This window comes from Hemicordylus capensis, chromosome 3 (assembly GCF_027244095.1).
Source record: "Hemicordylus capensis ecotype Gifberg chromosome 3, rHemCap1.1.pri, whole genome shotgun sequence".
Lineage (NCBI taxonomy): Eukaryota > Metazoa > Chordata > Lepidosauria > Squamata > Cordylidae > Hemicordylus > Hemicordylus capensis.
The window spans coordinates 359,431,706-359,458,636 of NC_069659.1; the positions used below are offsets into that span (position 1 = coordinate 359,431,706).

Consider the following 26,931-nt stretch of genomic DNA (forward strand, 5'->3'; position numbering starts at 1 on the left):
CCTCCACAGTGGCCCACTAGAATCCCAAATGGGAGCCCAGAAGTGGGGCATGTAGGCGACTAGCCCAGCAGCTGGTATTCTGAGGCATGCTGAACCTGGAGGGAGCACATCTGGTAGTCACGACTAGCAGCCATCGATGGACTTCCGTTATGTCTTTACACTTCCACAGCAAACCTCCAGGGAGGGCAGCAGCACAGCACATGGCCAAGCACAGGATTCAGTCACCTCCTGGTGCCAGTCAGAGTATCAGGCTGTGAGCAGGACAGTGGCCAGGGGCCGAACCCAAGGTGGTTCCAGGCAGCAGCTGGCTAGAGAGGAGTAGAATTCCTTATTGGCCATGTAGCAGTAGAACTGGGTTCCTTCAAGAAAGACCAAGTCCCATCACAGGGACTTTGGAAAATAAGATCTGCTTTTCAGCTGTAGCAAAGCAACCTATCTGGACTTTGCAGCTCTTATGCAGTGGTTGAAAAATTTAAGTTTTTATATTTCCAAAATATGCTCGTTAAATACACTCGTTAAATCCCTCCATCTGTTGTTGTTTGAATCTTAATACTGTGCATCGCTTTTCAGCTGTAGGCCACCAGATACTCCAGGCCCCAGCTCAGACAGAGGCTTGTTTCTAGCATGAGAGCACAGCTAGGTCATGAAAAGGTGCCTTTCACTGGATGACCTTTTTGTTAGCAAAATGACCACACAGACGTTAGGTCTATTTTGCCTTTGCTACTATCAATACTATTGTCTTTAGATGTGTGTTCTCATAGTTGTAGCCAGTGTGTGAAATGCTGAGCAGCAATATAAAAACAAAATGTTAAAAATACAACATATACAGAGACCTGGTTTCCGGTTGCTCCCTCTCTTGCTATGTCCCTAGAAGAAAAGGCTTCTCCTCAATGTCCCAGTCTCGGGAAAATCCCTTCCAAAAGCACCTACCAGCATTCAAAACCCTTAGCCTTCCATACACAAGTCAGACCATCTCTGGCAGGACTTCCAGGCAACGATTATGCTCTTCCAACTTCCAAGTATTGCTGCTGTTCTTTATTGTCTTTCTTTTATGCCTTTATGGTTTGATTTCTTGAGCTCCCTTGCTGTTCAGAACATGGAAGAAGGAACAAGAGAGTCAGCTCCCCTGGACTTGGCCCTTAAGAATGTAATGAATTGCTCATGACGAAAGAATTGCCTGTGGGGAAAGCCCTGGCGGGGAGTGAACAATCATGCCACCTTGGAATGCATGATATCAGCGGGAGGGAAAAGATAAGCGAGTCAGATGCCTAGTCTTGATTTCAGGAAAGCGGACCATTATGAGGTCAGAGAAATACTAGATAGGATTCCATGGCTAGAAATCGTCAAGGAAAAAAGAATCAAAGGAAGTCCGGAGATCCTGAAAAGTGAGATACTGAAGGCACAACCACAATTCCCATAAGAAAGAAAAATTGGAGGAATCTCAAGAAACCAGCGTGGATGATACAGAACTCTCTGAACAACTGAGAAGCAAAAAGGAGACATATAGGAAGTGGGTGGAAAGAGGGGCAGAGGAAGAGTTCCAAAGAGTGGCTCAAACCAGTCGGGATGGGGTCAGAAAAGCTAAGGCTCAGAAGGAGTCAAGGTTTTCCAGATGCGGACTACCTTTGCCAAACGCCAGGCAGAAATGCCCCTGGTGAAGCTACCTGTTTGGTGGGCCAGCTGGAAAGGAGAATGGGAGTTTGCAGTGCTGGGAGAGCATCCTTGTGCCATGTTGATCAGAGGAGATTTAGCTGGCCACGTTTGGGAGACTCTCCATCCAGGAGAAAGGGATCCAGTGACGGTGGAGCAAGAGAGGCTGATCCAAGGTACCTGGTCCCAGCCAACACCCCCTATGCAGACTGGAGGCACACCTGCAGACAGCACCGTTGGCAGGGAGAGGCCAGAACCCAGTCCGAGCGCTGAGAGGCCCAGTGAGGGAGAAGTCCAGCTACACCCAGGAACACAGGCTGGGGAAGAGCCAGGACAAGGGGCAGATACCTGTACAATCCTTGTCTGGCTTAGGCACACCGTTTTGCAGGGTGGAAATAAGATATCCTGGGACCTATCCAACCCAAGACTCCTCAGGGGAAACAATACATACTGACACTAGTGGACAACGCCACCAGGTGGCCAGAGGCAATTGCCCTGAACCAGAAAGATGCAACGGCTGTAAGTCAGGCCCTCTTGGACAATTTTGCCAGGATTGGTTGGCCAGGGGAAGTCCTGACTGATGCAGGGGCCAAGTTCCTACATGGGGTGATGGAGAAGCATTGGAGCACCAATGGCCTGGAGCATGTCAGCCCTCTGTCTGGCCAGCACCTGACAGGTGGATCAGTGGGAGAGGCCAAAGGTACTTTGGGGGCCATGATCCAGTGGTTTATTATGGAACATTCCACAGACTGAGACATGGGGCTGCCACAACCGTTGGAGACCTACAGAGCTTTGCCACACCCAAGCCAAGGAGGTTCTCCCTTTGAGCTAGTCTATGGGGGAGAGGCCAGAGGGACTCTGGGACAATTCGATGCCAGTGGGAGGGAAAGAAAAAATCCCAGGGAGAAAATGTAATGGACTTTGGGGGCACGCTCCAAGACACACTGACAGAGACCCCATCCCTTGCGCACCACAATCTGCAGGAGGCCCAATCAGAGCAGAGGGCCAGGCATGGCCAACATGCCACAGAGCACGTCTTTGACCCAGGAGAAGAGGTGCCGGTCCTCAGACCAGTTGGAACCAACAAACCTAATGAGGAGATAGGAACATAGGAAACTACCATATACTGAGTCAGACCATTGGTCTATCTAGCTCAGTATTGTCTTCACAGACTGGCAGCAGCTTCTCCAAGGTTGCAGGCAGGAGTCTCTCTAAGCCCTATCTTGGAGATGTTGCCAGGGAAGAAACTTGGGACCTTCTGCTCTTCCCAGAGCGGCTTCATCCCCTGAGGGGAATATCTTGCAGTGCTCACACATCAAGTCGCCCATTCATATGCAACCAGGGCAGACCGAGCTGTGGGGGAGGAAATGTCAGACTGCTTTTGAGGTGTCAAAAGCAGCCCTCAGTAAAATCCCCATCCTCCAAGCCCCAGACTTAAAAAGATCTGTCACTCTGACCACTGATGTTTCAGCATTGGGGCAGCGATGATGCCATTGGGTCCAGACCAGGCCCCTCATACGGGCATGGTCCTTAACCAGAAGCGGCCAGAGGGGGAGAAGAAGTACATCGTGGCAGGTTCCTTGTCACAGGGAACCTTTGAAGACTCCACTGGATCCTAAAGGACTCTTGGGGAGGGTGGAGACAACAGGACAAGAGACCCCAAATGTAATTTTGACATATTGTTGTAGTGGATTACAGCCTTTGTCTCAGAGCAAGCTCACGTGAGGGAAAGAAATGCTGACTCATCCCTGAAAAGATTTCTGGTAAAGGCTACTCTTAAAGCTTTCCTGGGATTCTTTGTAGGTTCAAAAATGGCTGCCACCACCACCCCTTTCTGTTACAGAGCTTGACCCTCCCTGGGCTTGGGGTGGGAATCCCAGGGGAAACTCTCTTTCTTTTGCTATTTGAAAAGTACAAAAAAAGACCTTCCACGTGCAAGCCTACATGTGGGGAGAAAACTGATAGCCATTGACCGATTGAGGTGTGTTTGCACCAGAGGGGGGGGAACCCTCCCCCCACCTTCCATAAGTTAAAAACCCACTCGGAGAAGCTTGTCAAATGCAAAGAACAAAAAGGGTTTTATTCAAATGCCACAGACTGCTTCTGTCTGAGGCTTTCTCAGCTTTTAGTTACAAGTAAAAATACTCAGTAGGTTACAAGATTACTTCAAAAAGCACCAAGAATGATGGTAGGGCGGCACACTTTTAAAATTGTGGTTACCCAGTTGGAAGGAACAGGTCTGTAGGAAAATACAAAAGCACCTTTGAAAGCTTATAGAGTCTTCTGCAACGCCCTGGCTGGATGGGCGAAGGCTAGTGTTTCTTAGGTTAGTTACGTTGCAGATAAACAATAACAGACCAGTATTAGGGATATATAAAGCACACACAAATGAAACAGAAAGTCTAATGCGAAATCTGTCTGAACGAACCTTTCCCTAGACTAAACATCTAGTAATGAAAGTCAAGGAGCATAGTGAAAAAATGGGACTATGACTAAATGTAAAGAAGACTAAACTAATGACAACAGGTACAGAAAACAGCCTCAGCATTGATAATGAAGACACTGAAGTGGTGGATAGCTTCTGCCTTTTAGGATCAACCATCAACAGTGAACGATCCAGCAGTCAAGAAATACGCCGCAGACTAGCACTTGGTAGGGTTGCAATGAAGGCCTTGGAAGGATATTTAGATGCCGTGATGTGTCTATTCTGGAGAGAATCTATCTATGTGGTCGCTAAGAGTTGACACCAACATAATGGCACTTAATCAATCAATCAAATTTCCTGAAGCCAAAAGCCCGGGCTTCATTGCCTTGAACTCACCCAAACTCCAGGAGAGGATTCAAGTATCTTGCCCTCTTGGCTTCCCAGGACTTGCAGAGGCATTTTCCTGTAGCTCATGGCCACATGTCCTCCTCTGCTCCTCTAGCCAGCTCCTTCTAACAAAGAAACTCTCTTTCCTTCCAATGGCTCTCTGGGTCCCACCCACCTGGTATGCTAATTGGCTGAGCCCTGGAGTTCACCCTGAGAACAGCCCTATCAGTCAGGACAGGGTTCACTTCTGGTTAACTCTTTATGGGAGCGGTGTCTGATCACTACAATTGTTTATCTATCTATCTATCTATCTATCTATCTATCTATCTATCTATCTATCTATTATTTATTTATTTTTTATTACATTTATAAACTGCCCCATCCAGAGGCTCTGGGTGGTGTACAACAACTTTTTTAAAAGACAAAACAATTCAAACAATGCTAAAAACAATATAAAAACAATTCAAAAATGATTAAAACTATTTAAAAACAATTAAAATACATTTTAAAACAATGTATTACCATTTTGTATTTAGAAAGTAAGTAGGAAATTAAGCTTTGTGTTCCCAACCCTTTTGAGACAGGAGCTGTCAACTCCCGTTTCCAGCCACCAGTCTCAATTTAAGGAGGGGGGTGTAGTGACCAGGCTCCCCTCCCTCTAAAGAGTTAACTGGGAATGAACCTTGTCTTGACTGACAGGCTGGTGAACTCAAGGGCTCAGCTAATCAGCGCACCAGATGGGTGGGACCTAGAGCCCTGTTGGCAGGAAGAAGGGAATTCTTTGTTGGAAGAAGCTAGGCTGGAGGTGCACAGGAGGATAAATGGAGGAAGGCTGCAGAATAACTCTGCAGAGCCTTGAAGGACTGGAGAGTAGGAAACTTGAATTCTCATCAGGAGTTTTGTGAGTTCAAGGCAAGGAGCCAGGGCTTGGGCTTCGGGAAAAGTTTGTTTAGTCAGACTTTGTTAGAAAGTTATATTTCTTTGGGGTGTGTGCTCTGCATATTCTGCATATTGTTCTATTACAGTTTACTTGCAATGTAATTGAAATAAGAAACACTAGCCTAGGACCAATAAACCGAGGGCATTGCAAAAGCCTCTATAAACTTTTAAGTGTGCATTAAGACAACCTATTTTTGTAATCCTACTAAGTGTTCTTAACTGTATTTAAAGCTGAGAAAGCCTCAGCCATAAGCAGTTTGTTGTAACTGAATAAAACTGGGGTTTTTAGTTCTTTTCTTTTTGCAAGCCTCTCCAAGTTGGTTTTTAACTCAGGAAAAGCAGGGCTAAAGGGGGATTTCTCTGGTGCAAACATGTCCTCAAACGGTCAGCAACTATCAGTTTTCTCACCACGTGTAGGCTTGCACGTGGAAGATTTTTGTACTTGTCCAAGAGCCAAATTAAGATTTTTTACTGGGTTATCCCACCCCAAGCCCAGAGAGTTTCTGTAGACAAAAGTGGTAGTGGTGGCAGCATTTTGAACCTACCAATAATACAGGATAGTTTTAGGAGAAGCCTGGCCAGGCAGCTCAGCAGGGATGATTCAGCATTTCTTTCCCTCACAGGAGCTTCCTCTGAGACAAAGGCTGTAATCCGCTACACTACTACTAATACTACTACTAAAATGGCTCCTTGCCCCAAAGGCTCACAGTCTTAGAAGAAAAACAGGAGAGACATCAGCAACAGCCACTGGAGGGATGTTGTGCTGGGGTTGGTTAGGGCCAGTTGCTCTCCCCCTGCTAAATATAAGAGAATCACCACTTTGAAAGATGACTGCCTAGTTTGCAGGGCATGTGTAGGCAAACTTTAATTCAAAGAAAAGAAACGGAGAAAACAATTGATAAAATGGAGCTGCACAGAGCAGAATTGCAAGGTGTAATTAGTTCTTGTTAAGCAGGAACAAGATATTGAGTAATGTCACTCGCATCAAAGCAAGTCATGTCCTGATTGCAGCATGTGAAGGGCATGACCTGGCAGTACAAAGGGCTCAGGAGCCTATGTTTTTTAATTACATACTGAGGTCATAAGCTTTAATTTCCATGCACCTCTCTTGAAGGTCTTGTGCACAAGTTTCTGCTTAAGACAAGATCCAAGATGATTTTTGGAGGACATTCATGCAAGAAGCCAAGGGGCATTATGCTCATGTCTGGAGTGCCATCATGGTGTCTGACAAAGAAGGCAGTCTCCACTTTGCTCTGCTTGCAAACTTCCCAGGGGTGTCTGGCTGGCTGACTATTAGAATGTCTCCTAATGGTCCACCCAAGAAGGCTGCTGGCTCCAGTAGGATTCCAAGGGTCTTGGAGGGTCTTGGAGTTGGTTCTGCCAGTGATTCTGGTTGATGCCTGGTGGATACATAGAACAGAGAACTTACCAGGGCAGTAGAGATAGTCACTCCTAAGCGTCTTCTCCAACCTGCTTCAAAATTAGCTCCATGTTATACAGAAGAGCTGTGGGAGCTGAAGCACCAAGGTAGATGACTGGAGCACAAATATAGGAGGACTCATCTTGAATTCAAGAAGACACAGCATAGAGCCCATTTGAAGGCCTATGCAGCGGCAATACTTGCAGAAAGGAAGCGATTTTATTCTGTGTGTGTACTGCGCCTGCAAGTTCTCGTTCAGCAGAGCAGTTCCGGGTTGTTAGGGGTTTAACTCAAGTCCCATCTGTTTCAAATCTGTTTCCATAACAACATCTCACTGTGACGCATTCAATGAATTCTTTGTAGATTAAATTTCTCACTTTCAGGCTTATCTGCACTCCCAAAATTTCTGCAGGACCAATTAGCGGGGTGTCTGGCAATCCCTTTGAGAGATTAGATTGGATCAGTTTCAGTTTGTGACTCCTGAGGATGTGGGCAAGCTGCTTGGGGCAGTACGACTTACCACCTGTTCTTTGGACCCTTGCCTAACATGGCTGATTTCATCTTGGAGGGAGGTTGTTGAAGCTGGCCTGCTTGATATCATTAATATGTCACTGAGGGAGGGCAGGATGCCATTATGTTTGGTGGCTAGACCCCTTTGGCTCCCCTGGTGATGGATAATTATAGGCCAGTCTCCAACCTCCTATGGTTGGGTAAGATGAGAGGGTGGTGGCTAACCAGCTGCAAGTGGTCTTGGAAGAAACTAATTATCTACCTAGACCCATTTCAAACTGACTTTAGGGTGGGCCTATGGGGTTGAGACAGCCTTGGTCGGACTGATAGATGATGATGAACAGGCAGATTTGGCTTGCATCACTGAAAGCTGGTTAGATCCGGATGGGGGTGTTTCCCTCACTGAGATGTGTCCACCTGGCTTCTCTGTGTTTCATCATCCCCGAGGACATGGTCGGGTGGGGGGGGCGGGGTTGCGGTGATTTTTAAAGAAGATCTTATGTTGATCAGGGGCCCCACCCCACAGGTGACAGGATGTGAATGTCTTTCTGTAAGTCTGGGTCAACGTGACAAACTTGGGCTTCTGCTGGTTTATCGACCTCCTCGTTGTCCAACTGTTGCCCTTTCTGAGCTCCTTGATTTGGTATCAGGGCTGGTGATTATGACCCCTAGACTTATGGTTCTGGGTGATTTCAATCTTTTGGCTTCTGAAGGGGGTTTGATGGTCCTGGAGTCATGAGCTCTATGGGCTTATCCCAGCTCATTTCGGGCCCAACTCATATGGGTGGACATACCTTGGACTTGGTTTATCTATCGGAGTAGTGGCAGGTGGATCTGGTCATGGGAGACATTGCCATCTCTCCCCTGCCATGGTTTGATCATTTTCTGGTTAATATGCAGATTGTAGCAGCCTTCTGTCTCCACCGGGACAGCATTACAACATGGATGGTCCACCCCAGGTGCCTTATGGATCCTGTCAGATTCCAGGAGGCTCTTGGGGACATTCCTTACAATCTGGTGGGTGTTTCTCCGACCCAGCTAGTGGAATCTTTGAACATCGAGGCCACAAAAGCATTAGATGAAATAGCTCCCAAGTGCCCTCTTAAGGTGTGTGGTTTTCCCTTGGTTTTCTCGGGAGCTTAGGGAGATGAAGCAAACCAAAAGATGCTTGGAAAGTCGTTGGAAGAAAACTGGTGCCAAAGTTGACCGAATGCGATTACTTGCTTATATTCAGGAATATTCTGGGACGATAAGAGCGGCAAAATCTCACTATCTCTCTCTCGCTCTCTTTCTAAAATTTTATTGGTTTTTACAATCTCTTAACAATCCCATTACATCTAATTAAGTAAATATTGACTTCCCGCTCACCAATCAGCACGATTCATTAACTATATGTCAACCATTGCTATAGTAATTCAAAACATATATCCTACACATTGCAAACTCGATTTTACTCTACCCAACCTGCTATTATTACTAAATTTCAAACCCTGCTGAAAAGTCGATATTAGAAAAATAGTTCTTGAAGTATAGTAAGAATGGTTTCCAATCTTCTTTAAAACATTCCAAGTTTTCATCCCTTATCAATACTGCAAGTTTTGCCATCTCAGCATATTCCAAATTTTTTATCAACCAATATTCTTTTGAGGGCATTTCATTGTCCTTCCATTTCTGCGCATATACTATTCTGGCCGCTGTGGTTGCATACATTAAAAATGTTAAGTTTCTTCTGGAAAACTCTCCTTGCGTTATTCCCAGCAGGAAGGATTCTGGCCTCTTAGGAAATGTCATTTAAAAATTTTTCTTCAACTTATAATATATCATATCCCAAAAGGCCTTTGCCTTCCCACAAGACCACCCCATATGAAAAAAAGTTCCTTCACAATGTCCACATTTCCAACATTTGTTTGGAACATTTTTATACATTAATGGTAATTTTTTTGGTGTCAAATACCACCTGTTCATCATCTTGTAATAATATTCTTTTAAAGTATAACATGCAGTGAACTTTAAATCCATTTCCCATAATTTTTCCCAAGCTGCCATATCTATATTATGACCCACATCTTGAGCCCATTTTATCATAGTCATTTTAACCACTTCATCTCTTGTCTCCTCCAAAAGCAACAGCTTATACATCTTAGAAACTAATTTTTTGTCATTTTCACACAGCTCCTTCTCAAATCTCGACATTTGACCCTCAAATCCAACTTTAAGATCCTTCTTATAGATTTCATTTAACTGATGGTACTGAAACCAGTTACTAACCAAATGTTGTACTTCAATTAGATTTTTTAATTTACAGCCCTGTTCTTAGAAACATAACAAATCCCTGTAGGTACCCCATTCAGGTTGCATATTTACCTCTTTACATGATAAAGCTTCAATCCGGGACAGCCATAATGGAGTTTTAGATTCCAACAATTTTTCATATTTTACCCACACTCTCATTAGACTCCTTCTTACATAATGATTAAGAAAATCTTTATGCACTTTACTTTTATCATACCACAGATATGAATGCTATCCAAACCTTCTATCGAATCCTTCCAGATCAAGTATTCTGGGATTTCTTAATGTTATCCATTCTTTTAACCACGTCAAACAAAAAGCATCAAAACACAACCTTAAATCTGGCAGGGTAAGACCACCTCTTTCTTTAGGATCTGTTAAATTTTTAAATTTAATTCTTGGTCTTTTCCCTTGCCAAACAAATTTGGTTATGTCCTTTTGCCATTGCTTGAAACAAGTTAAGGTGTTAATTATAGGAACAGTCTGAAAAAGAAACAGCATTTTAGGTAAAACATTCATCTTCATAACTGAAATTCTTCCCATTAAAGATAAATTCATTCTAGTCCATCTTTGCAAGTCAGTTTTTACTGTATTCCATATTTTGATATAATTATTTGAAAACAACAAAGAGTTTTTGTTTGTCAACCAGATGCCCAAATATTTAATTTTCTTCTCCACTTTCAGTTCACTTATTTCAAAAAAATCTATCATTAGATTTCTGGTCCATATTTTTTGTCAACACCTTGGTTTTAGTCTTATTTATATAAAACCCGGCCAATTGGCAAAATTGTTGTATTTTTTGAAAAAGTCTTCCGATCTTCTCTAATGGATTTTCTAGAAAAAACACCACATCATCCGCAAAGGCTCTAGGTTTATACTCTTGTTTCCCAACTTTCGGGCCTTGTATTTGATCATCTTCTCTAATATTTCTGCAAAGCACTTCCAGTACTAATATAAAAAGTAATGGGGAAAGTGGACAGCCTTGTCTAGTTCCTTTTTGTATTTTACAATTATCTGATAATTCCCCATTTGTAATAATTTTAGCATATTGCTCCGAATATATTGTCTTGATAGCCCTAATAAAATTATTACCAGCTCCCATTACATCCAATAGCCTCCACATAAACTGCCAGGAGACATTGTCAAATGCTTTCTCTGCATCCAGAAAGATCATAGCTATCTGTTTATCATTGTGTTTTTCATAATACTCCAATACACTCAGAACTGTTCTCACATTATCTCTTAATTGCCATTTTGGCAAAAACCCTGCTTGATCTTCGTGAATAAAAAGTCTTAATACAACCTTCATTCTCCTTGCCAAAATGGCAGCAAAAAGTTTATAATCATTATTTAAGAGTGAGATTGGCCTGTAGTTCTTGACTTGCGTTAAATCTTGATCCGGTTTTGGAATTACTGCAAAATTAGCATACTTCCAAGACTCCGGCATAATTCCTCTTTGCAAAATATTATTCATCATCCATTGCAAAGGCTGTAATATTTGATCTTTAAAAGATTTGTAGTACGAAGCTAGTAGCCCATCGGGCCCTGGCGCCTTATTAGCTTTGCTTTGACTTATTACTTCTGTTATTTCCATTATTAATATTGGTGCATTCATAATTTCTATATGGTCCTTAGAAAGTTTTGGAATATTTTGTGCCTTGAGAAATTTGTCTATTTTTATATCTTCTACTTTATTTCCTTTATATAATTCAGAATAATATCTAAAAAATTCCCTTTTTATTTCCCTTTTGTCATAGAAAAGCCAATTTTTTGTTGATATCTTGGATATGTACTTATTCTTTTTCTCACTTCAAATGTTCCAAGCCAGCAACTTGCCTGGTTTGTTTGCAAATTCAAATGACTTTTGCTTTGCATATTTTAAGTTCCGTTCAACTTCATTTAATAGTAACATAGAGAGCTGCTGCTGAAGCACTTTAATGGCTTGAGTAATCTTCTTTTTGTCCTTAGACCATAGAAGTTCTCTTTCTTTTTTAGAAATCTCCATCAATAATCCCTCTTTTTTCAGTCCCCTTTGTTTTTTAAAATATGTATTTTGTTGTATACAAAAACCTCTCATAACCGCTTTTCCTGCATCCCAAACTATCTTATTGTCCATTCCTTGGTTTAAATTCAGTTCAAAATAGTCCTTTAACTTCCTTTTGGCTTTCTCCACAACTTCCGCTTTTTTCAGCAAGTATTCATTGAGTCTCCAGCGAAAGGAAACCGTTCCCTTCTTCTTCCATGTAAAGCAAATTGCATTATGATCTGAAAAGGTTCTGGGCAAGATATCCATTCTTTTCATACATGGTGTAATAGATTTAGATGTCCAGACCATATCTATCCTTGAATGAGATTTGTATCTTTCAGAGAAATAAGTATACTCCTTTGCATTTGAGTTTTTGATTCTCCACAAGTCGTAGAGATCCATATGTTCTACTAAATAAAATAAAAAACTTTAGGTAGCCTGCCTTGCAGATTCCTTTCAGACGTATCAGATTTTCTATCCAAGGATGTAGAAACAACCCCATTAAAATCTCCCAGCAAAACTAAATTAACATTCGATACCTCAGCCATCTTCTGTTCTAAATATTTATAAAATTCTACTTTTTTTTCATTGGGTGCATAAACTCCAATTATCACCGTTTTGATTCCGGAAACTAAGATTTCCAAAGCTAGCACCCTGCCTTCTTCATCTTTAAAAATCAACTTGGGCTCAAATTGTTGTTTCACATAAAACACTACCCCTCTTTTTTTTTTTTTTCCCTTATCAGAGGAAACGAATTCTTGTCCCAAGGCCTTATTAACCAAATATTTTCTATCTTTTTTTCTAATATGTGTCTCTTGTAAGCATACAATGTCCAAGCTTCGTTTTTTAAGAAAATGAAAAACTTTTAGCCTTTTGGTTTTGCTATTTAACCCATTCACGTTCCATGAAGCTATTTTATAATCCATTTTGGCTAGTTAGAATTATGTGTTGAAGGCACTGGGTGCTCAGAGGTTAAAGTTTTTTTGTATTTCCGCCAAAATTCTTGTGCTTTGAGGAGCTCTGTGAATCTATTCCTCTTCCCCTTGTAAAAAAAGGAGACCCCTTCAGGTATTTCCCATCTAAAACGTATTCCATTGGCGTTTAAAGCATCTGTTAAAAATTTGTAATCCTTACGTTTCCTTAAAATCCTGGATGGTATTTCTTTCAGAACTTTTATCTGTTGAGCTTCTATGGTAAGGGCTTTGACAAAATGCGCTTGCAGTATCTGCTCTGTAATTGATTTGGAGTTGAATTGAACCATGCAATCCCTAAATAATTTGTTTCTTGTGGCATATTCAGAATTCACACGGAGAACTGCATCTATCTGTTGTTCCATGTCTTCACTTGAAATTCCCAAAAGTAGTGTGAGTTCCTCCCAAAGCACTTTTTTGATATCTTAACCAGTTTTTTCTGGGATTCCTCTAAACCTCAGGAAACGCTCTTTTTGCCTCAGTTCCAACAAAGCCATCTGATCTAATAATTTTTCCCTATCATCTCTTAGTAATCTCACATCTTGCTCCAGGCTTTCCACCCTTGTTTTAAATTCTTTGTTGTCTTCTGCCAATTTTTTCACTGTCTCCTCAATATTTGATGTTCTCTTATTAAGTGTTTGTATATCCTGACATACTTGTTGGAGGGTGCCAGTATTAGCTTCTAGTAACTGTTTCATAGCAACTAGTGTCTCATTTAACTCTGAAGACATTTTCCCTTCACCCAGGCCTGGGTTTGGAACAGAAAGTCTCCTAGTTTGTGTTTGGTTCTGCTGCTTTGCCTTTTGCATTATTTACAACTCCTCCAGCAACACAGCTCTTACAGCAAGATTCAGCCTCCTTGTTGTCCAGGAAAGTAGAGGCCTGCAATTATTTTCCAAATAAACTCAGTTAGTGACCGCAACCTTTCTATCTTATCACCACCAGTTAAATTTTCCCCACGGTTCAATAATCCGCCTTCTTGCTCTAATTGGTGCGCTTCATAATATACATATTCAACAGCAAACAGCAAATCAGTTATTCGTTGAGTTAAACTCTCTCAAAAGGTATTGGAAAAAAATAATAATTCCAACTGCTTTGCTTTTTTAAGTTTTGGAACTTTTAGCCATCAGTTCAATTTTTAAATTCCAGCATTTAGTACACAGATTGAATACCCATCCTTAATTTATAGTTGGCAGACTTACGACAACTTCACAGCATCGGCTTGTGATCTTTCCAATCTTTGCAGCAAAAGCAGGTAGAATTCCAGCAATTTATCACTAATCACGCTGAGAGGTGAGCTTCTTGAACTTCAACCATTAATTATAATCCAAACCGAAAGAGATTGGACACCAGACCGGCTTCTGTCCACTGGATTTCCGATGAAGGAGTGTAGATACACTCCGATGAAGGAGTGTAACCGATGAATCCCAGCCCCCACCGCTCGACTTAAATCAAAGCTGTACTTTCCAGCGCAGCCTTGAGATAAGGAGCAGGCTCAAGGGGATACAGTGGTCAATCTTAATCCAACCCTTTAATCCAGGGTGGTGAGGGGGTGGTGAGGAGGTGGTGAGGGGTGTGTGTGAAGACTCAAAAAACCCCAAAATAACTCCTCCTCTGTCTCCCCTGTCAGGAAGCATGCAGCCTCATTAGCAGTCCAACCGGAAGTGAAATCTCACTATTTCTCTGCTCTTATCGCATCAGCTGACTCTCGTCCAGTGGCCTTATTCCAGATTACCCGCTCCCTTCTTAGGAAAGTGGATCTGGTAGATGTTCAATCTGGCCGCTGTGATCAATTTGCTCAATTCTTTGCTGATAAAGTCACCCGCCTTCAGCTAGAGTTGAACTCTACTTCTATAGGATCAGAGCAGATAGAGGAGACTCTGCCTTGTGAGGACATGGGACACCTTTGAGTTGGTCGAGGACACAGACACAATTCTTTCGGGTATGGGTGCGGCAACATGTTACTTGGACCCTTGCCCCTCCTGGCTGGTTAGAACAGCTGGCAGGAATGTTAATTCTTGGCTACGGGAGTTGGTTAACTCCTCGTTATGTGAGGGTTTCGTGCCAGCAGCCCTTAAAGAGGCGATAGTTCACCTTCACTTGAAGAAACCCTCCCTGGACCCTGAGGTCCTTGACAACTATAGGCCGATCTCCAACCTCCCTTTTTTTAGCAAAGGTGTTAGAGAGGGTTGTATGTGCCCAGCTCGAGAGGGTCTTAGAAGAAACTAGTTATCTTAATTCTTATCAGTCGGGCTTCAGGCCTCGGCATAGCACAGAGACAGCACTGGTCGCTCTGGTAGATGACCTTCTTCGGGACCTTGACGAGGGTAGTGTCCCTCTCTTGGTCCTTTTAGATCTCTCAGCAGCTTTTGACACTATCCATGCTATCCTTCTCAACCACCTGCGTGGGTTGGGTATTGGGGGCACTATCTTACAGTGGTTCTGTTCTTACCTTAGCAGGCGTGTCCAGTCGGTATGCATTGAGAACAGGTGCTCTGACCCATGGCCACTCCTTTATGGAGTTCCCCAGGGTTCAGTTCTTGCCCCTGTCCCTTTTAACATCTATATGAAGCCACTGGGTCAGGTCATCTCCCAGTTTGGGGTGAGATTTCATCAATATGCTGATGATACTCAGCTGTATATCGCCATCCCAGACCATTCTGGGGATGCTGTTTCTGTTCTTACTCGATGCCTGGAAGCTGTTAATGTCTGGATGAATCAAAACAAGCTCAAACTGAATCCCACTAAGACTGAACGACTTTTATTCAGCCCTCGTACCGGCCAACAGCTGGATGTGAACCTTGTTTTAGATGGGGTGGCGCTGCCCCCAAAGGAGCTTGTTTGGGATTTGGGGGTCCTTTTGGACTCGCGCCTCCTTCTTGAACAGCAGGTGGAGGCTGCGGCCAGACAGAAGTGCTTTTGCCCAGCTTCATCTGGTTTGCCAATTACGCCCTTACCTTGACCAGCAGGCATTAATGACAGTGACCCATGCCCTTGTTATCTCCCACTTAGACTATTGTAACGCTCTCTATCTAGGGCTACCTTGGAGGACAATCGGGAAGCTGCAGCGGGTCCAGAATGCAGCAGCTCGCCTCCTCATGGGTGCCAGAAAATCTGACAGGGTAACACCTCCCCTGCAGTCATTGCACTGGTTGCCTATTTGCTTCCGAGCTCAATTTAAGGTCCTGGTTCTGACCTTCAAAGCCTTGCGGGGGCTGGCGCCTGTCTACCTACAGACCTGCCTCTCCCATCCAGTTACATCCTGTCTGGTTAGATCAACTCAGATGGCCCTTCTGTTGGTCCCTGATTTCTGAGATGTTCAGGGCTCTAGGACCCATGATAGGGCTTCTTCGGTTGCTGCCCCTCTCCTTTGGAACTCTCTCCCCCTACAGATCCAGCTAGCACCTTCTTTACCAATCTTCAAATCGCTATTGAAGACTTTTCTTTTTTGCCAGGCTTTTGCCCTGTCGTTTATTTTTCTGTTCTTTGGTAGTTATTTTAGTTTTTAATTTAGAATGTAATTTTTAATGTTGCCTGTTTGCATCTTGTTGTGCACCACCCGGAGTCTTTGGAATGGGCGGTCTATTAAATGTCTCGAATAAATAAATAAATAAATAAATGACTGCCAGGAAATTGACAGAGGGAGTGTGACTCTGCTTGTTCATTTGGGTCTCTCAGCAGCTTTTGATACCATTGACCATGGTATCCTATCCTTCTGGATTGCCTGAGGGAGTTGGGGATAGGAGACACTGTTTTACAGTGGTTCCACTCCTACACAGGAGTAGATTTCAGATGGTGGCACTTGGTGACAGTTGCTCTTCAAAATGGAAGCTACTATATGGAGTCCCTCAGGGCTCCATTCTGTCACCAATGCTTTTTAACATCTACATGGAACTGCTGGGTGAAGTCATCAGGAAATTTGGTGCTGGATGTTATCAATATGCTGATTAATATTAATATTCTTGTTGTCAATATTAGGAAATGGCATTAGCCCCTTAGATGCCGGCCTACAGACAGTAATGGGCTGGATGAGGGATAAAAAACTGAAGCTGAATCCAAATAAGATGGAGTTGCTCATTGTTGGGGGTTATAATTTGCAAGACGGGATAGAACTTCCCATTGATGAGGTTACAATCCCCTAGAAAAAAAGGGTTTATAGCTTGGGAGTGCTCTTGAACTCGGGTCTCATCCTGGTGCCTCAGGCTAAGGCTGTGGCCTGGAGTGCTTTTTACCAGCTGCAATTGATTTGACAACTTGACCTGTTCCTTGAGGGGAATTACCTGAAAACAGTGGCACACCAGAAAGCAACCTCTAGGTTGGACTCCTGAAATATGCTCTATATAGGGCTGCTTTTGTACATAGTTCAAAATGCGGCAGCCAAATTGGTCTCTGGGGTATCCCGGAGATACCACATTATGCCTGTTCTTAAACAGTTGAATCACCTTAAGTGGTGTAGCGGGGAAATGCTTGACTAACAAGCAGAAGGTTGCCGGTTCAAATCCCCGATGATACCATATCGGGCAACAGTGATATAGGAAGATGCTGAAAGCCATCATCTCATACTGCGCAGCAGGAGGCAATAGTAAACCCCTCCTGTATTCTACCAAAGACAACCACAGGGCTCTGTGGGTGCCGGGAGTCAAAATTGACTTGATGGCACACTTTACCTTTACTTTAAACAGTTGAACTGGCTGCTGATATGTTTCCAGGCAAAGTACTGGCTATTATCTTTAAAGCCCTGAATGGCTTAGGTTCAAGTTACCTGAGAGAGCATCTTTCTCTCCAAGATCCCTACCACTCATTGAGATCATCAGGAGGGGTCTATCTTCAGCTGGCACCAGTTCATCTGGTGGCGACCTGGGATCGGACCTTCTCAGTTGTCATCCCTGGTTGTGGAATGCGCTCCCCATGGAAATAGGAGGATTATGTTCCTTGGAGGCCTTCAGGAGGGCCTTGAAAAACTATCTTTTTAGCCTGGCTTTTAATGATATTGAGTTTTAATCTGGTTTGAACGTTTTAAAAATTTTGTTTTATTATGTGGTTTTGGATTTTAATGTAAACCGCCCTGAGCCACTTTAGGAAGGGTGGTATAGAAATGGAATAAACAAATGGCCCACTGGGTGGGTGGTGTAGGACAGGAACGCTGCCACATAAGAGCAGCAGCAAAGTCCTGCTGGGTCAGACCTGGATCGCGTCCAGGATCCCATTTCCCACAGAAGTAAAACAGATGCCTCTGGGAAGTTCAAAGGCGGGTAGGCAAATATGAAATCTGGTAGCCATGGGAACATGTGAGCCATCCCCTTTCGTCCAGGAGAATGGCTAGACACTTCCTAGATGCAAGGTGCTACCTTGTGTGACAGAAAATCTCTGTTTGGATTTCAGGATTTCTTTGGAAAGGGCAACAGCAATGGATTTGAAATGTTCAGTTCTACGGATTTCGAAGGGCAAGATTTAATCTTCAGGGATTCTGCTATTGCAATTATGCCTGTTGAAGGGAGAACAACATTTGCATCCTGGCTGGGTCAGGCATTTCTGGAGTCCCTTGAAGGCCTACAGTCTCTGCAGTGCTCGGGAGCAGGTATGTGATTCCTTCTAGTCCTCTCCTTGCTCTAATGGTTAGAAGTTTAGGCTTTCTGTGATGGTCATCAAGTCTACCATGCAGAAAGTTAGGATCATGCAGATAATTAAACATGTTACAAACCAAATAGTAACAAGGTTGATTATCACATACATTGCAGATCTCTGTAAAGAAAGTGACGGCAGACTGGCTGAACCTCAGCTGTATCTAGAACTCTTCTGCAGTTCATTCAGTAGATTGCATTATTATTTTGTGTGTGTGCATGTGTATGTATATGTAATGGATTCCCCTGATTCAGCCAGGTAGACGATTACCTGACTGGCCAGTTCATACTAGCATTCTCAGTCAGCTAGTTCACGAGGGAGACTCTTTTATCAGCTGAGTCACTGCTCTGAGAAGCTGCCTGGTTGTTTTAAATCTTTAACTTTCCATAAAGCCCCCAAAGAAGACTCTGGTAAACAGAGGTTCTGGTAGTTTACTGCTGCCACCAAGCACTCTAAACTTTCAAACCAATTCAAAGGTCTGGCAATTCAGCTGGTTCGATGGCAGGGGGTTTACCTTTAAGGAGCAGGGAGAGTGATCTTACACCCACCCCTGCTGTATTTCCCCACTGGCGCTGTCCTTAAAAATGGTCCTGCGGGCCGGCAGCATATCTCCTTGCCACCCCAGTGTGCATCGAATCGGAAGTGCCTGGTGCGCATGTGCACGTCGCGGTCTGACTTCCAGTCCAACGTGCAGCGGGGCCACAAGCAGATACACTGCCACCCCGTGGGACTGTTTTTAAGGACAGTGTCAGTGGGGGAAACGTGGCGGGGTGGTGGTGGTGGTGAAGAGCACCCTCCCTGCTCCTTAAAGGTAACACACACCCCCGCCGTTGAACTGGCCATCGCTAGCTGCTGCCAGTTTGTGAAGACAATACTGAGCTAGATGGACCAATGGTCTGACTCAATATGAAGCAGCTTCCTGTGTTCTTAGAGCAGTGAACCGAAGTCCCAGATCAATTAGAATACACACATGGAGTCTATAGAACTGAAACTAACATTGCACTTTATAAGTATCCAACTGGCAACTAATTCCATTCCCACAGAATGATACCTAACAACAACAGAAATCACCACCAGTCAATTACAAAAAGCAACTTTACTGGTAACAGCCTATATTCTGCGACGATATCTATAATAATAACAGCAACAACATTGATACTAAAATTCAGCCACCCCAGGTCCTTGGGAAGGACTCGATGTCTGGATAAAACAAACCAGTCAATAACACCTGACTGTAAACAAAAATAATAATAAAATAATAAATGCCTATGTAAAGAAGCAGATGAAACAGTGGACCACCTAATCAGCTGTTGTAAAAAGATCGCACAGATTGACTACAAACAAAGGCATGACAAGGTAGCAGGGATGATAAACTAGAACACCTGCAAAAAATACAAGCTACCTGCAGCCAAAAATTGGTGGGACCATAAAATTGAAAAAGTTGTAGACAATGAAGATGCAAAAATATTTTGGGACTTTCGACTACAAACAGACAAACATCTGCCACACAATACTAGGGATGTGCACGGAACCAGTCTGGAAGCCCTTTATGGGCCTCCGAACCGTTTCGAAGAACTGATGGTTCTGCCGATCCGACGCTGAGGGGAGGGTGGCTCAAGGGTGGGGGAGTGTGCACTTACCCCTTACACTGCTTTCCCCCCGCCAGCACTCCGTTTATTTTCCAAAATCCATGGGGTGCCAGCGTACCTCCCTGCCGCCCCTTCCCCTGTTCTTGGCTAGAAATGAGGAAGTATAGTCTGTGCACGTGCCTGCTGGTGCAAGTGCCCATCATGCACGCATGTCATGCACTCGACGTGTGTGGTGGGCACATGTGTGACAGCAGGTGCACGCTCAGACTACACTTCATTTCCGGCCAACAACAGGGGAACGGGCGGCAGGGAGGTACGCTGCTGCCCCATGGATTTTGGAAAATAAATGGAGTGCCGGGGGGGGGGGAAATGGCAGGAGGGATAAGTGCACCCTCCCCCACCCTTAAAGAGCCACCCCCCTGGCGTCAGACTGCAGCTCTGTGGTTCCGTGCACATCCCTACACCATACACCGGATATCACTGTAGTCGAGAAGAAAGAAAAGCAAGTTCAAATAATCGACATAGCAGTTTATGATAGCAGGTGATAGCAGAATAAAAGGGGGGGAAATAGAAATGGAAAAAAACAAAATACAAAGATCTACAAATGGAAATGGAAAGGCTGTGGCAGAAAAAGACCCAAATCATCCCAGTGGTCTTTGGCGCCCTGGGTGCAATTCCAAAACACCTTGAAGAGCACCTCAGCACCATCGGGGCCACAGAAATCACCATCAGCCAACTACAAAAAGCAACTTTACTGGGAACAGCCTATATTTTGTGACGATATCTGTAATAATAACAACAATATTGATAATAAAATTCAGCCATCCCAGGTCCTTGGGAAGGACTCGGTGTCTGGATAAAACAAAGCAATCAATAACACTTGTCTGACTGTGTAAACAAGAAATAATAAAAAAGAACTTTATTTGTTAGCCGCCCCATAACAAATTGTTCTCTTTATCGGCTTACAATACACATTAGAACACAAGATAAAAACAGATTAAATCATAACAGACCAAAAAGGAGGGTTGTTTTGTTGTTGTTGGTTTTTTAACAAAATACAGTACAATACAATATTTAAAAGACACTTTTAAAAAATCAGTTAAAATTTAAAATTTAAAGGGCCTGAGTGAACAAAAATGTCTTCACCTGGCATCTAAAAGAACAAAGTGATGAAGCCAGGTGAACCTCACTGGAGAAGCTCTTCCATAAACAGGGTGCAGCCACCGAAAAGGCCCTGTCCCTAGTAGCCAATTGCCTCACCTCGTTTGGAAGGGGCATCCAGAGGAGGGCCTCCGAAGGAGATCTTAAGGCCCAGGTTAAAAATTCATTATGGAGAAAGTAATACTAGGGGCAAAAGGGACCTTTTACAGTTAAGGGGTTTTGTCTGTAAGTGAGAATCCCACATGGCAGGACATTGTGGACATCTCCCACTGTCATTAAAGGAGGGAGGAGGAACAGAGCAAATGGTTCCTCCTCCTTAAAGCCACATGTGGGGAAACCTCATCAGTTGACCTGGGCAGTTGGGACGTTGTTGGAGTTTGGTCTCCTGTTCAGTCTCTGCATTTTAAACCAACCTACGGACAGGTTGGAGAGGATGTGGAGGGGAATGAGTAAAGGACTTGCAACCATGGTCTGAGGAAAAGCTGCATGGACTAGGTAAGATGTTTCAGTTTAGAAGAGAGGTGGTATTAGGGCAAATGCCTGCAAAGGATGCAAATTCACAGAGAGTCAGCGGAATCAGGCTGCTTTCCTTTCACTATAAAGTTAAATCAAGCACTTCACCAGAAACTGGAGAAAACTAGCAACAGGGAAATACTTTTGAAACCTTGCTACAAGTTGCTTTAAGACCCCAAAGAAGCTAGAGAAAGCTGCTGACTGAAGGCAGAAATATCCAGTACCTAGGGCAAACGTTTGCTAAACATGAGTCTTGAAAAACTTACTGGGACCACAGTCTAGATTTTTCTGGGTGTCATGACCCTCAGTGCAGTTTGCATGCAGGCCGTCCCCACCAAATTCAACACCCAGCATCTCCGGTTTATGGGCTGTCAGCAAGGCTGGGGAAGGGGATTCCCTATGTCCGAGTTAATGCTCTTGCGTTCTTATGGCACTTATTACATTCCAGCTGCGGAGTCCATGAACTTCTCCCTCCTGCTGCTGACAATTTTGGGTTTTGTCAAATTCTGCTCTTCGTGATCAATAGGCTGGACATCTGCACAAGCAGCAAAACAACATGCAGCCGTGGAACCTTGACGTGGGAAACCATCATGAAGCTGACGAACAAATCCAATCAGCCGGCCTGATTCATCTGACAGTGAGAGAGCAGGATCTTGCTCAGTAGGGAGTGCGGGCCTTCCTCCTCTCCTGCTCCCCACCCAGCCACCCCTTTCTCTTGGCAGTTCTGGGCTGCTTTCTGTCAGTGCCTCCTTGGCTTGAGGCACTTGGTGGGGGCTTGTACCTCTTTCTGTGCTAGGCTAATGTGGTGATTGTGTTATGTTAACTGCTTTGAGATGCCTCTTCGAGGTCGCTTTGAGAAAGCAGGATTCCCACGGAATCAATAAAGCTGCTGGCTTCACACTGGGATCGATCAAAGTACCCGGCTGCACCGGGGAGACTGGTGGTGACAGAAGGGCGGGCACACACGGCCGGGCAAGGCCCGCAGCAAGACCCCAACCCCGCTCAGGCTCCGGTCACCGGGGACAGCAGCAGCTGCCCATCAGCGGGAACTTCTGCACGGGGCGGGCGGGCGGGGGGCGGCGGGGTCCCGGACTCCCTCCTCTCTCTCTCCCCCCCCCCCCCGCGCGGGGCTTTTCTCCTCGGCCCCACTGGGGGTCGCTCCCGGGTCCGCTCCAGAGGAGCCGCCGAGGCGCGTGGCGAGGAGGGGCCGCCTCCATCCATCCTGACAGGAGCTGCCCGCACACGCGGCGGCGAGACTCGAGGGAGGCCGGGCGGGGGCAGTGCGGCCCCCGCAGCGCTCCACGGGGGCAGCGGGGCGGGGGAGGCCGGGGGGGGGAGCCAGCGTCTTGGGCGGGGGGAGGGAGCGAGTTCCCCGCCCCGCGCAGGACAGGGAGGGCAGGAAGAGCAGCGCCCTCCTCCGCAGCCGCCTCCGAGGAGGGCGGGGCCCTGCCTGGCGGGAGGCCGGCCGGCCGGCAGCGGGGCGGAGTCTGACTGGGGCCCGGCCCCTCCTTTTTTCGCGGGGAGGGGGCCGGCACGGCGCACGCACACACCCCCGCCCCCTCCACAGGAGGTGCCGCCGCCGTCCTCGGGAGCAGTTGCGGAGGCGGCGTCCTGCTGGTCTGAACTCTCGGGTTAAAGGTGAGCACGCGGGGGGGGGGCTGAGCAGCCCAAGCCCCGCCCCCTCCCTCGGCTTCATCATGCAGACAAACCAGCCCGCCTGCCCCCTCCCCACCCAGGCAAGGGGAGACAACAAGGCAGGCAGGGATGGGGAACCTTGGCACTCCAGCTGTTTTTGGACTACAACTCCCATAATCCCCAGCCACAGAGGCCAATAGCTAGGGATTATGGGAATTGTAGGCCAACATCTGCAGGAGTGCCAAAGTTCCCCATCCCTGAGTGGCGCAGGCGCAGTCGGCTCCGTCCGGTCCTGCAGGGGACGGCCTCTCTAGGCCACCGGCTCGCTTGCCCCTGCGGGCGGGGCTAATCGGCCCTCTCCCAGGGCTCCCACCCGCCACGAGCGGCCTGAGCAGCCGTTTATTTGCATGCAGCCCGTCCATTGGCGCCCAGGTAAGCCCTTCTCCGCCCTCGCCACGCCCACTCAGCCTCCGGCCGATGGGCGGGGTGGTTGGGGGAAGCGCGGGGAGAGGAGAGGCGGCGGGAAGGGACAGCGGCCCCCCCCCCAAGAAGCGGGAGGGAGGGAGAAGGTGGCGCTGAGAGCCCCCCCGCATCCTCATCGCCCCCCCCCCCCGCTGGCAGAGGGTCTGGACCGGAGGAGAAGCCGCCGCCGCCTCCTTCCCCTGCTCGGGACCGCCGGCCTCCTTCACCCGACCCGCCGGCCTGCCTCTCCTGCCCTCCGTGGGAGGAGGCGGGCCACCTGCGGGGCCCCCTCGGTTCCCTCCATGGACCCGCCTCCGGGTCCCTCCATGGCTGGGCAGCCCCACACCCTCCAAGGCCCTCCTTGGGCTCCTCCTCCTCCTCCTCCTCCTCCTCCCTGGTGGCTCGGTCCCCCCCCCCGCCCCCGCTGCAATCCGAGGACTTCCGTGCTCTCTTCGAGGGGGCGCATAAATGCTGCCGCGTGCAAACTGGCTCCGCAGCTCTGTTGCCCGATTTGGCTTTTTTTAAGCCAAATTTTGGGCTACGGCCCATTTGACTCACGAGTAGACCCGTTAGGTTCTGGCCATCCGCAGCAATCATGTGAAGCGTCCTCCCCGCTCCAGCTGGGCCGCCCCGACCCACACTGTAGCTCATGGGGCAGCAGTCTGAGCATCCTGTTGGCTGAAGAAACTCTAGAATCCTCTTGGTCAGGTGGCCCATGCCTTGACCAGGGGGCCGCCTCCACCACCAAGGGGGCAACCAAACTGCTTATGAACAGCAGGGCTAGACTGCACCACCACTCTGCCCCCCCCACCCCATCCACACTGCCACCCAGTACCCAGCAGGGGGAAGGGCAGGTGCGGGGGAAGCCGGGCGAGGCGGCGGCGGGCCTGGGCAGGCGGCGGGCCCGGCCGGAGGAGGCGGTGGGGGAAGCCGGAGGAGGCGGCGGGCCCAGCTGGAGGCGGCGGAAGCCGGGTGAGGCGGCGGCGGGCCCGGCCGGAGTCGCGGGCGGCAGTGGTGGGCCCGGGCAGAGCCCAACTAGAGGCACAGGTGCTCTGTGCCCGGGCCCACTAGTTATCTAGAAAAATAGGAAGCTGCCTTCTACCGAGTCAAACCATAGATCCACCTAGCTCAGCATTGTCTACACAGACCGGCAGCGGCTTCTCCCAGGTTGCAGGCAGGAGTCTCTCTCAGCCCTCTCTTGGAGATGCTGCCAGGGAGGAGGGAACTGGGAACCTCCTGCATGCAGGCAGGCAGCAGCTCTGCCCAGAGCGGATTCCCCATTCCATAAGGCTGGGGCTTGGGGTCCATTGGACAAGGGGGGGCAATCGCACCTGGGCCCACAGGGTCAGAGAGGCCCTCAAGGGCCCCCCAAGGCCGGTCCCCCTTGCCCACGAGTCACCCTGCCTGCCTCCTCTCCTGCTGAACTCTAGCCTGCTGCCCCCTCTGACCAGCTGCTTCCGCCTTTCCCCGCCCTTGCCTGCTCCAAAGAGAGAGGAGGCAAGCAGAGAAGACAAGAGGGCCAGTCCACACCAGCAAGCCATTGTTTTTCTTCAGACAGAAGTTCAGTTCCAAATTGGCAAGGTTGGTACTTCTAGGGAGGTGCACGGAACCGGTTCTTTATGGGCCTCCAAACTGGTTTGAAGAACCAGCGGTTCCACAGGCTTGATGGTGTGGGGGTGTCTAGCTTTGAGAGTGGGGAGGGTGCACTTATCCCTCCTGCAGCTTCCCCCCGCCCTGCTGGCCTCCGTTTTTTAAAAAAGCCCATGGGGTGGCGGCAGTGTGCCTCCCCGCCCCCCCCGCCCGTTTTCCAGCTATGACCGGAAGTCTCCAGTGTGCCGGCAGTCACAGGCGTGTGCATGTTGCACCTGTGTGCGCAGGCATGTCGGAGACTTCTGGTCATAGCCGGAAAACAGGGGCAACAGGGTGGTACTAGGGAGGTGCGCTGCCACCCCTTGGGCTTTAAAAAATAAATGGTTGCAGGCAGGTGGATAGCGGCGGGAGGGGTCACCCCCCCACACACACTCTTAAAGCAGCACCCCTGCCCCCTTCAAGCCTCCCGGCTGTGGTTCCATGCACATCCCTGGGCACTTCTTCTCCCCTAGCAGTGTTCTCTCCCGGTCCTAAAAAGAGGGGAAGCAAGCAGCTCTGGTCCCCCGTTGAGTGGCGGCGCTAGGGTTGGCATGCCAGCAATCAGCCCGAGCTCTAGAGAGTGGCTGCTGCTTTTTGCCGCCAGGGTCTTTCCTTGCTCCCCCTTTGTTTCTCTGCTGCTGTAACTTTCTTGTGCTGAGAGAGCTGCTGGGACCCACAGCCAATCAGCTGTTAGGCGGTGGGCAGGGTTTGCACAGCAGAGTTCAAGCTCCACTCTGGCTGCTCTGAGGGCTGCTGTCAGTCTTCTTTTTGGAAGGGGTGATGCTTGCACAGTATGAGTTTCAAGGGCTCATTCATCACGGAATCCCCTTCATCACTTTTACAGATTCCCCACCACCACTTCCTGTCTTTGAGGGCCCGTTTAAAAGTCTCCCTCCTTCCGCTTCTCTCTGTGTGCGTTTAGGTTTGAAACCCCCTTGGCAAACATCTGACCTGGGGAGCCCTTTAGTTGTGCAATTTAAAATAATCTTTTTTGGAAAAAGCAGTCTTGTGAGGAGCCACATTCTCCTCGTTGGGCAGGTTTTAACTTCTGAATTGCCTTTTTTGAGAGTCATAAGCTTTCCAGGAAGATGACGAGGTGAAGTGAGATGTGTGAGAGCACCAGCGCAGTGACTGAGCAGGTATTAGAATACAAGAGCCATGATTAAATTCAGGACTGCTGACTAGTATGTATGAACTTCGCTTCTGTCCTCCCCCACCCCACCCCACCCACACACTGCCCCTCAACTTCCACTGTCATTTTGGAATTCACTTTGCTCCACAAAAACATTTCTGCTTGTTTCCTGCTGGCATTGTAATTGTATATGCAAAAATTATACATGCATTGTAATTAACTTTTTTGGGTTGAATGAAAGTCAAAAGTGCAAGAGGTATGTTTGGAGGCAAGGGCAGTCCCAACAGTTGCTAGAAAGAAACATTAGAACTTTATTAAAGTAACACAGGATTGATTCACACAATCTGCTTTCCTAACGTGGGAAAGCAACCATCCTTGTGCTCTGCAATAGAATGTTATAGTATATGGGTGGTAGTGAGATGTCATAGTTGGGATATGTGCATTTATTAAAGTTCTTCATTGATAGTATTTTATTATTTGGTTCTGCTGTTATTTACACCTTGTGACTGTAGTCTCCTGTCTTCTGTTAATCTGCTATGCCATATTACACATGTCCTTAATATTCTTC

General features: G+C 46.8%; 1 protein-coding gene across 1 annotated transcript in view; it reads left to right on the top strand.

The window, feature by feature from the left end:
- The window catches only part of LOC128348776 (melanotransferrin-like), a 59,194-nt gene extending 36,791 nt beyond the window's left edge, over positions 1-22,403 (top strand). The window contains exons 14-15 of the mRNA XM_053304421.1: positions 18,003-18,198; positions 21,954-22,403. Of these exons, the coding sequence (XP_053160396.1) occupies positions 18,003-18,198; positions 21,954-22,024 (267 nt within the window). The 3' untranslated portion in view covers positions 22,025-22,403. The remainder of the gene's footprint in view (positions 1-18,002; positions 18,199-21,953) is intronic.
- The last annotated feature ends 4,528 nt before the right edge of the window (positions 22,404-26,931 follow it).